Below are 11836 nucleotides of genomic sequence, written 5' to 3' on the forward strand. Positions count from 1 at the left end.
CATAGGTATGTTTTCATAAGTGTAAAAAAAAATTTGTTTTCGTTACATTAGAATGAACCCTAAACGGACAAACCAAATGCTGGCTATAGATAGGGCTTGGAAGGCAAGCAGTATTCAGGTGGTTGCAATTTGCAACTTCACCTCCAGATTCCAGTAAATCTTACACACTGGACCTTAAACATTTAAGGTACTTTGTTGAGTGGAGGATCATTTTAAACAGAAATACAAAGAAAAGGAAAAATGTATGATTAAAAGAGAAAATCATTACTAGGTGCTCATTTATTCCTTTTATAATAAGGCCATAATTACATGTTAACCAGCAAAAGACAATTCACAAAAGTAATTGGATGTTGAAATGGAAACAGCAACTTGAAAAGGAGAGTGAATTAGAAACAATCTGAAATATAAAATTAAGTTTAAATGTAAATACTTAAATAAAAAATGTATTTTGAAAATGGAAAAAGTAGGAACAAACATGTAAAATGGAAATAATCTAATTAATATCTGAAATGGAAAAGCTCAAAATGTATAAGATAAACAAAGGAATAAAAACAATTTATACGAATAAAGGAAAAGGGATTAAGGGTCTGTGTGCTGCCTCGTTGGGACAGTTCTGACTGGAAATTCACTTTACCTTCAGCTTTAACTTTAAATCAAAAAGGACATCTGGAAGAGTGGAGACAAGCAGTATTTCAGCAAAGAAAATTCACGTGTTTCTGTATACGTGATGATGGACAGAAAGCGGCATCCTATTATCGGTGGGAATGTAGCAGCAAGTGGGTCTCTGGTGTGCAGTATATGTTTTACTAGCTGTTGTCAGGATCCAGGTCAGTGGCCTCATAATTCATTTAATTCAGGAAGTGAATTTTCTTGAAATCTGATAAACTGGGAAACTAAAAAAACTACAGTACTATGAATTAATGTTTAATCAGTCCCCAGAACAGTTTAAAACAGTTTCATTTGGTGCTGACTTAATTAAACTGCTTTAATCTCAGTCGTGGGCTACAGTCACAATCCACACTAGGAGTGTCAATGCTGAAGAAAGACCTGATGGGACATTGGGTTGTCTGAATTTAATAAACCAGTCAGAATCCGATTGGGGATGAGCTTATACTGTTTTCACAGAAAGAAAGTGTGACGTCATCCCATTTGCTTGAATTCCTAAGAGCCGTCCCACAATGCAGGGAACAGACACATCATCGGCAGGCTGCTTGCACTACAGATTGTACTATTGTTGACAGAATGCAGGTTACATGTAGGTGACAGTAAAGTGTCTTTTTCTGACATTGATGGCTGATCCCTTGGTGCACTCTAAAAACATGACAACAAAATGACAATGAACTTGATTAACCCCTGCTAGAGCACTTCTGACGGAAATATCAAAAGATTCAAAATCATTTAAATGTTGGGAAGTTGAGGTCAAGAACATGGGTGGGAATAAGCTCCGTAGTGACCCTGCTGATATCAGTTACTGCTTGGCTGTAGTTCAAGTTCTTGTCCTTATTGTTTCTCCTAGAGACCAAGAGAGACTTTGAAAAGGGCAACAGAGACTTGGACTGAGAGTGAAAGGAAAAATAATCTGAGAGTTTTATCACAGATGTTCGAATCAGACTAATTAGACAAAGTAAGTTAAAAACAGCGCAGGCACACCCATCATGTTTATAGTCAAGTTTCAGTGACTGGAGCCTCTTTGCTGCCAAAACTCCACCTAACAGGTTACCATGATTCCCCTAAACAAGTTTTGGTTTATTTATGATCACACATTGTGGATCTAAATAAACTCAATACAAATATACAATGAAGGAAATGTTTCCACTGTGGTTTGAGCCAAAGAACATGAAGTGTAGGCGTGATGACACCCTGGGGGCCCTCAAATGACCCTCACGCTGTTAATGAGGCTTGGTCACAAGGGTAAAACAAAATAACATCAATCGTTTGGCCACCAGCTTTCAGATATCAAAGATAGCCTGAACTGAACTGCTGTGGATGACGGCAGCAGCCTTAATAGGAAAACAGATGTGTTGTTTGAAACATTCCTCTAATGAGGAAGTGAGATCGCTCTGTGGTGCTCGGGGTTCCTTTAATCTCCCTTCTGACTTAAGTGTCTACAATATCAGGGGTGATTCCAGGATTCCTTAACCTCTGAAAACCCCCTCTAACCCTCCCCTAACAGGTTGATTGAGGTGGCACAGGGGGAACCAAGAACCAGTCAGTGCCCATGGGAAAAATTCTTTCATAAATAAATACAGAAGTGAAAACTGGCTTAGAAAACACCGGGTGTGATCTTCATGTGTAACTGTTTTAAATGGATAGGACAAGCAGTTTTGTTCTGCTTAAGAAAACGGCATTAATCAGGTCATGTTCTGGATTTGACCTGTTGCTGCAGGTACATGGCTGTTGGTGTAACCCTCACTGCCCCCTCTCAAGCTGGCTCTGACCTGTGCTGGACTGTACTGTGTCTCTCTGACATTGACATGGTTTCTTCTTAAAGAAACCTTGGATATCCTGCTGTGTCTGACTCTGTCCCCATTTTTTCCACTAAATTCTCCCTAAAATGAATACAGAATATTAGGTCATTTGATAGCTATGCTCTGGTCTGATTAAAGGCAGAATCATTCAATTGTTAAGCGTTTTTTCGATATGTAAATAGAGCAAATACCTTGTATGACTCAGGGGCTTAATTTCTCCCATTACAGCCCGAAATAACGTTGTTTTGTTTCTAAATAAACTTATACACCATTCTACAGCTTAAAATTCAGAACGTCATTGGATGAGATCACTATGTTAATCTCAGACCCCACATTTCAGTGTTCACCGCTTTATGGTAGCCTACATAGTAGCTACGTAATATTATAATGAGAATCTTGGGAAGCCATTATACTTGTGAGGGTCGTCTTTGCTGTAGCTTTCCACCGTCAGTAGGCTACATCACTCACCCACTCACCAATGCATGTTATTGCAGCAGAGAATGAAAACAACCCAGTTCACATATTTCAAAATGTATAAGTGAGTGGGTACGTGCCATGAACAGAGGCGTTGTGCTGTTAATTTGCCAAGAATTCTCGAGTCGTGTCTGTTTGACGGTTGACGTGGTATTTCTGATTCTCCTTCACAAATCAAGCAGCTATTGACAGCACTCTGGCTCAATGGCACTGGAAATGGACACGCCTATGTGTGGGCAATATGTGTCCTAAAAATCTAAACCATTATCTAATATTGCCTGTGCTTGCTGAAGATTATCATTGTTTTGACTTAGGTCATTTTCAGCAGTTTTGTAGTTTGAATGAATGAGGACAGTGAGGTGACTGGGTTGCGTGTGTTTGTGTGTCTCTGTGTGTCCTGGAAGTGACCGAGTTGTGAAGTGTAAGAGGTTTGTTGACATGTTTGATAGGGTAACATTAGTGTCTTCCTGCTTCCACTGTCAACAGGACTGTTTGGCAAACAGCCACGCAGTTACTGCCAAAACACACACAGACACACACGGATACATATATAGGTTGGTACATACTGTCGACATTTTGCAGTTCCGAGCCTGTAAATTTTACCTTCAACCCCTGATAACAAATTTTAAAGAATAATTCTAGTTCATTTAAAGGGATAGTTCGGGTATTTTAAAGTGGTATAAGAGGTACTTAAACATATTCAGTGTATAACCTACAGTAGGCGGTGGTCTGTGACCCTAGTTTGAAGAAGCAGACAGCTGTGGAGGGATGCTGCAGAACAATATATTTTACAGCCTGGGAATGAATCAATACCTTTTATGTGTACGTTATATTAAGAATATTTTCACCACTCTACCTTGCCGCCAGACAGCTTCTTTCTTTGGCGCTAACGCCACAGGTCGCCTACCATGGAGTCTGTCACGTTAACCACCATGTTTCTACAGTAGCCCAGGAGGGACGAACCAAGGGCGTTTCGTGAGTTTCATGAACATACTCTTACACATTCATTCACACTTTCATTCCCAGGCTACATTCTACCACTGTTATTGAGTCACATGACTGCAACTTAACCTTATTAAACCATGAGTTCAGTGACTTTGATTTTACTTAATGATGACGTTAACAGCTTGACTTTGACTTGTAATGCTGCTCTGATGTATGAAAGAAATCTGTCAAGCCTTTTTGACTGTTTGGCTTGCGTGTCATATCATATTTTATTGTTTATTGTTCCTCGTCGCTCTGGGAGTTTTAGTTTGCGCAGGTTGAGTAGTGATATTCAGAGTTTAGTTACCTGGATCAAGACCATGAGAGCCAGAAGTCAGAACAATGGGGGAGTGTAGCAGGGAAGTGAAAGGGAGAAAAGAAGAGCGTAAGTGAAGGACAGTAATAAAGTATGTGTTTGGAATCATGTCCCATAACATACTATGTGTAGAGTGTGTATGTGTGTTTGTATATGAGGGAGTGTGTGTGTGTGTGTGTGTGTGTCTGTGTGTGCTAACCAGCATGACGTCTGCATGGCTGCCTTGACCTAATCTCCTCTGGCAGCAGATCAGACGCTGCTGCGGACCGGACGGCACAGAACAGGTTGATATAGGCCTCCATTGTACACACACACACACACACACACACACACACATTCCTAATTAATTACTAATAAACCTTTTGAACCGCTTTCCAGCTGTGTGGCCTCAAACCTTCAGTTACAGTATAGTACATCCCTGCAGAACTGTACTTTATGTAATACAAACCTTTCCCCCCTCATAGAAATACAGAATGTTTTGGCAAATAATCTCTTTAATATATGCAAGACTGCACAGGGAGAGAACACAGTAAGAGCTGAAGAACTGTAGCCAATATCATACATTATATAAGACTTAGCCACAGTATTTTGTAAAATGTCTTAAGATTATTCTTACTTTTTAAATCCACTGTCATCTTAGCCACAGAGAACACAGCTACACACTGTCAACTTGAGTGAAACAGCTAAATGTAAAACAGCTATATAGTCAAGACGCAGACAAAATATTCAAATAATGCACTGCAGAATTATTTCCTGGGTGTATCTGTATGAATATATGAATATATATAACTCTTTAAATTGTTTTCTTTTGTTTGTAGCATGAAGGGACAACCGTGTGTTGTATAATGATAAATAACATTTCCTTGATCCTTGTTAGTGGGATCTAGGAAGGCTTTCTCACAAAATAATTAAAACAACAGCAACAACAACAATACAACTAGTGACTATTTTTTTATTTATGTATTCCTGCAGAAGGGCACTTCAGTTAACGATGACAAAGCAGTGTGAGTCTGTACAGTCAGCACACTCTGCAGGTGTGTGTAACGTAACCTCTGTGACTGCGATTGAGCGTCGTGACTCGGTTCAGCAACCTGTGTGTCAGAAACAGGCTGAATGTTTGACCGTTGATGAGCCCGCCAGCTGCTGCTAACTGGCCTGACAGCGTAAAGGAACCTCCCAGGACGACAAACACACACACATATTCTTCCTCACATGTAGGCACAAACACAGTGCACGCACACGCACCACAACAACAGCGGAGAGTTGCGGGTGTGGGGCCATCGCATGCAAACGCTGCGTGATAAACATCTGTAATTGACAGAACAAACCACATTTCTGGTGACAGGCTGGACAAAGATAACACAAGTGATGTTTGCTGCATGCTGGGAAACAAACTCATGTCACCCCGTGTTAGTCTTTTGCGTGGGGAAATGAAGACTGACAACGTGCCCTTGAGCAAGACACAACACCCCAAAAACTCCTCCTCTGTAGCTGATGATAACTGACTTTATTTCAGATTAAGGTAACAGTCTTGAAGATCTCTGTTTCGTTGTCTTTGGCAGCACCTGAGGCATGTTTTTTGACCTAACTCCCCAGAGCAGTTTTTTTAAGTTACATCGTCGGTAGTCATCGATTGTTTCTTTGTTTGTTTGGCCAGAGTAATTGTTTACTCACATAGCAACGAATAAAACATACGCCCCTTTACACGAGAGCTGAAGAGCGAGTCTGTCGTGTTGGCTCCGCCTACCCTCTCCGGCGTGCCAACCTCTGCTGGGTGATGGAAAATGCATCACTTTTCCCAGGAATGTCGCCACCAGCACCCAGTTCTTAATAATGCAAATTCAAGTGCTTTCATCAGGGGCCAAATGCTCAATTAACAGTGTGTTACCTGATTTGGCGATAGATAATGACTTAACAGACATTTATTGGAATAAAAAGCTTCCAGATTATTACTGTAACTCAATTTGTATGTAATCAGAAAGTTCCCATAGCTCAATGCGAGCCCAAAGCCAGAATCACACCCTGTCCTCCACACACACTGAGAGCTGATTTTATGCAGTGATAAGGTTGATTGGCAGTGATTTTGTCACTGGCATGTGGCCCCGCTGTTTTATCTAGCGAGGAAGTGAGGCCGCTCTTTGGTGCTCAGTGGTGACAGATGTGATCTCAGTTGTTTGACAGCGGAGCGCTATGGCTGCAGGGTGGAGCAGCAAAACACAAAATTTTGTTTTAATGATGCTGTAAATGTTCATTCCCAGAAAGTTGCTCTGGTTAAAGACATCAAATTGAAGCTAAAAAGTATCTCAAGTACTGTACCAATGTCTAATTTAAAGGTCCAGTGGGTAGGATTTAGTAGCATGTAGCACTGCAGTTTCTGATTGGAACTCCCTCGCTTCACCCTCTTTTCCAAGCATGAAACACGTGGAAATTGTGTTCGGTCCTATAAAGAGCCAGTGTTTGATTTGTCCGTTCTGGGCTACCGTACAAACATAGCGAAGACTCCACGAAGACGGTCTGTGGCGTCTGTAGATAGAAACAGCTCATTCTAAGGTAACAAAACCATAACAATTCTTATTTTGATTATACACAAATGAAAACATATATTCATATCCTAAATGTTACACACTGAACCATTAAAGATGCTAATATTTTATTTCCATCAGAGTTTGACAAAGTTTACTCAACTTTTTAACTTCCCCTTTCTTTCCTTCTTATTTATTTATTTTTCTTTGCACCAGTTATAATAAAACTGATGTGAAAATGTAAATAGACAGACATTGTAATACCTGAAGATTCAAATTCACTGTAGTTTAATCTTAATTCTAAATTTGGCAGTAATGTATTTTCAAAATTAAGGTTAGATTTTATTGATTATACATCATGGAAACACAATATGAAATGTCAGCTGGAGAAAATAATATATTTTATGTCAAACGGGCTAATGCGACACACAGAAGTTTAACTCCTACTTGTATCAGGCTGCTGGAGAGTTTCTCTGTGATGGAAGGGAAGTTTTGGGAAGGAGTGAAGCTTCCCTAAAGAGCTTAAAACAAAAAGCCTTTTTTAGTCATGCTAGCTCAGTGAGACAGCTGAGGCACAGCTTGTTTGTTTCAATGTGGAATCCTAGCAATGCAAACTTAAGTTGTAGAGGATTTAAAGAAAAAACATGACAATTTACCTCTAACAGCCAGTGAAACCCTGGATGCAGTTACAACGTGTGGAATGCTAACAGGAGCTTGTAGGTTGATAACTTAAATCTCCAATGTGAAACGTTTTTGGTAAAGACAGTTAACCAAATGTACTGTCAACATTGAAATATCTTTGCACTGTGGTATTGATGAGTGTGATGACAAATTATGGTCGTGACCCAGTCGTGGTTCAGCTTATCAACATGGGTGTTTCCCCCAACAAAGACTTATTTGACAATGCTACCGTGGAAATGACCTCACTTAGCCCTGTGTCTCTGTGTGTGTGCATGTGTGTGTGTTTTCTTATATGTTTGTCTTTATGACTGTGGTACTGGGTCGGCTTGTACAAAGTCACTGTTCCACACCAGTGACTGTCACATTATCGCAAGCAGAAGCTGTTTCCTTCACAGATCTTTAAACTGTTTTGATGTCTGATGACAGACATCTTTGAGGCCTCTTGCTGAGACTTTTAACCAGGAAGAGGACACTGACTCAGCATGCCTGCTTTTTTCTTTGGAAATAGACTGCTTCATAGTCATCGAGTCCACATGTGGGAGCTCTTCAGTCTCTCTTAAGAGCCTTGATGACCTTGGCATCACAGGGCCCTTTCCATTTTGGACACTGCATGAACTATTATTATGCATAATATTCAGATCTGTCAGCTTTGTACTCAAGGAATCATACGACTGGTTTGCTAAGACATTTGCGATGTACATTCATGCTCTCCAGAGAAACTCATAACTCATTTTCAGCTTTATACAAAACTGTAATGCACATATTATACATGAGATAGCTACTGGCCAGATTGCCATGAAATCTGTTCTGGATATTATTGGTCTATAGAGGATGAGGACAAGAGGAATTCTGATTGCGCCTTTGCTTAAGATGATGAAAAACACAGCCTCTGGTGGGTGTTAGCAGGATTTAGCTGATATGATTCTAATTCCTAATCAAAGTTTTACTTTACACTGATAAGTATTTCACTGAAATGTGTAAAAGCTGCAACATCTACTTAGCTCTTCAAGTTAAAAAACCTTCACAGTAAATTCTGAAGTCTATCGATCTAAGAGGAATGAAAAGAAGCTGAAATATGCATAAACTCTGGAGGAAAGCAGTTCACAGTACTTAACATATTCAAGTTAAGTGATTGAAAGCATATGTGGACTCATATCAGCCATATGCAAAAATATCAAGGCGGTCCAAGATGTATAAACAGAAACTGAGCTAAGGGTTGAGAAAGTGAGAAGTTGACGAGTGTAACTAAGACTGACCTCCCATCCTGCTCTCTCTCTGCTGTACATGTATATATTCAGGTCATGTTTACATGAAGGCTTACATAATCCTTATCATTATGTCCTGGAATCTCTGTGTGCAATCTATGCAAGGTCTTTTTGTCCTTATACAATGTGTCAGCATGTTCTGTGTTATCATACCAGATGTTAGAAAGTCACCCTGATAAATGTCTGCTGTTTCACTTTACTTGCCGCATAAAGTCTTCCTCTCTGTGGGCCCATTTCTACTCTTTCTCAGTCCGTCAGGGCAGCAGAATTCAATCTATTAGAAGAAAAGGGTTTGACTGTATGTGTTGAGGGTGTGTTCATTCCAGGCAGTTCTGAGTGATTTGTTTTCACCTCAAGAGGGATTCTAGTCACTTCAAATAACCAAACCAAATACCTAAAAACTGCAGGTCTGAGTCTTGTGACAAGAAATCGTAGTGCATTAAAGTATGTAAACTAAATGTAGAGCACCGCAAATAAATACAGGAAATGAGCCTGAAACACAAAGTTTGTTGTAACGTAAGGAGGGCCTGACATCTGACAAGGCAAGCAAGCAGAATGAAGTGAGGACAAACTGCAGTCTTGACTGATTTTCTGTTTCTATTTCTGCATTCCTGACTCGTATGTGTACTGAAGAATGTAACAATTACAGCACAGAGAGCATCATGTTTTAGCATTGTTTTAACTGCAGTCATTACAAACTCATGCTGCTGCAGTCAAACATTGTTCAAACAGAAAGAACCTTTATTTTAAATTCAAGTTAAAAATAGATACCAAAACTGTCAGTAACGTGTATAAAATGATGCGCATGACGTCCATAATACTGTACTTCCATTTGTTTGAATAGTCTTTTTGGTTTGAATAATAATTTAATCTTAATAAGAAACTGGAATCAGCTCATGCAGAACATATATGCCAGACAAACAGTGAAAGCGAAAATAAAAGGTTTTAAAGACTTTCATTTATAGATGAAATAACTAGAATTGAAGTTTCTGTTTGTGTTTTTTATAACTTTTATTTGATTTATTTAAAATAATTTAATAAAATTAAAATTTTAATTAAAGTCAAGTTTTAGCCGTTTTTATTCCGTCCTCTTCATCTTAATTATTTTACTGTTATTAGTGTCATTATTATTTAGGTAGGGCATGAACATAACAAGTAACAAAAATCAACAAAAAAAAATGTTATTTTGTTTTCTTTTCTCGTCTTTTTTTTATTATAAAGCATCATAATTTAATAGTCTCTCTCTCTCTCTCTTTCTTGCAGATGCTCAGGAGTCAGCCCATCGGCTCCAGAGTGGTGAAGCGCAGTAAAGTCATTCCTTTCAGTGTGAGATCCTAAAGTGTCATCAGGGCCTTGAGACACACCCACACACACACACTGATGTTCAGCCTCGCCTTCTCACAGTGGACCTGGCAGACCTCTAATCTCTAAAAGATTGATGAGGCCCCGTCCAGGCACAGGAGGTCTGGCACAGCGTCGATAAGGCAGCTTTCATTTCACCACATTTTATCCCTCACTCCTTCCTTTCTTCTCGTCTTCTCCTCTGTGCTGAGGGACGCTGGGGCTGGCTTTGAAGCGTGAGAGAGGATTATGGCGCACCAAGGCCCCCGGGCGAGAAGGACAGTGTTTTAAACAGGAACCATGAAATGCCCCGGAAATGACAGTTCTGTTTTCTTCTGTTGCTCCGTGTTGGACAGCCGTGTAGTAGCCGAGCAGGACGCCAGGGTCGGCATGTCACTGTCAAACTGCTGGACCTGGAATATAGTGAAACTACAGAGGGACACTCAGAGCTGAGAGTAGCTGAACACACATCACACACCTGCACACACAAAAACACACTCAGAGCGTTCCACACAGGACAATGTGCAACATCTCGTTCTGTGATGTGGACAGTAAGGTGGACCAGTTCTTCCAGCCCACACTCTACATCATAGTCATCGTTCTGGGGCTGCCCACTAACTGCATGGCCCTGTGGGCTGCCTACATGCAGGTGAGGAAGACACACACACACACACACACACACACACACACACACCCGATAACATGACAAAGTGGTTTCAAACTGTGGTGAAGGAAGTATTCAGATCCTTTACTTGAGCAAAAGTACAAATACTATACTAAATAAAAGTCCTACATTGAAAATGTACTTGAGTAAAAGTATGTGAGTATAATCGGGACGATGTACTTAAAGTATTAAAAGTAAAGATACCGAATGCAGAAGAATGTCCCCTGTGACTGTTATACTGTTATATGTTACATCATTAGATTAGTATGACTCATGCATTAACGTAGTAGCAGGATTTTACACTGAAAAAAATTTGGAGTGTTATTTACTTGGAAAAACTTAGGAAAGTTTTTGCACTTAGAAATTGTAAAAGCTGATATCTACAAGTTTGTAATAGAATAATATATATCATAGTACCCAAACCGTCTTTTTGACATAGTGTGGCACAGGCACTTGGATTACTCTAGACAAGCAGTAATGGGAACAATTGTTATTGATTATTGATTGTATTTTGGGACGATTTTGAAGCTAAGATACTGCTTCCTAGCCAGTTGAGTGGAAAAACGTCCTCTCAAAACTGCGCAGCATTGGAATGTTAACAAAACTTCAACCCAATCCTCTCTCATAATAGACAAAGGGGTGGCAGTACAATAATCAAGAAAAAACATCTATAGGGCTGAATATACCTTTTGTTCTCCTTTGCCCATGCAAACTTGCTGGAAAATGTTTTTTTATTTAAGAAAAGTAAATGGGTTGTTAAATTAAACAGTTGCCTCATTTTTTTTAAGTCACTTGTTCAATAAACAAAAAAAAGAACACATTTAGGTAATTAAACTGCTCAGAAAAATATGAAAATGTTGTGTAAATGTTACTTAAAATTATGCCATAAATAAAAGTTAGAAAAGTATTTAAAAATTACCTTGAAAATGCCATTGTTTTTTAGGTGAGATTTTTCAGGTTTGCAAGCCATCAGAAATTTACAGTAAAATTTACAAAGAATGAGAGAGTAAAATCAATAACATATTAATAAACATCAGTAAATTCCTGAGGTTTTGCTAGTAAAAAACTTATGATACCTGCAAGTAAAATTTACTTGATGAATGCCCTTGTTAGAAATTTAC

The 11836-nt window shown here is 39.3% G+C and overlaps 1 protein-coding gene across 1 annotated transcript in view; it reads left to right on the forward strand.

The window, feature by feature from the left end:
* gpr4 (G protein-coupled receptor 4) overlaps positions 1-11836 on the forward strand; it is a 45510-nt gene that overhangs the window by 28360 nt on the left and 5314 nt on the right. The window contains exon 2 of the mRNA XM_035679377.1: positions 9974-10700. Within this exon, the coding sequence (XP_035535270.1) occupies positions 10572-10700 (129 nt within the window). The 5' untranslated portion in view covers positions 9974-10571. The remainder of the gene's footprint in view (positions 1-9973; positions 10701-11836) is intronic.

The sequence above is a fragment of the Morone saxatilis genome, unplaced genomic scaffold (assembly GCF_004916995.1).
Source record: "Morone saxatilis isolate NCDOM2014 unplaced genomic scaffold, NCSU_SB_2.0 Contig8, whole genome shotgun sequence".
Classification (NCBI taxonomy): Eukaryota; Metazoa; Chordata; class Actinopteri; family Moronidae; genus Morone; species Morone saxatilis.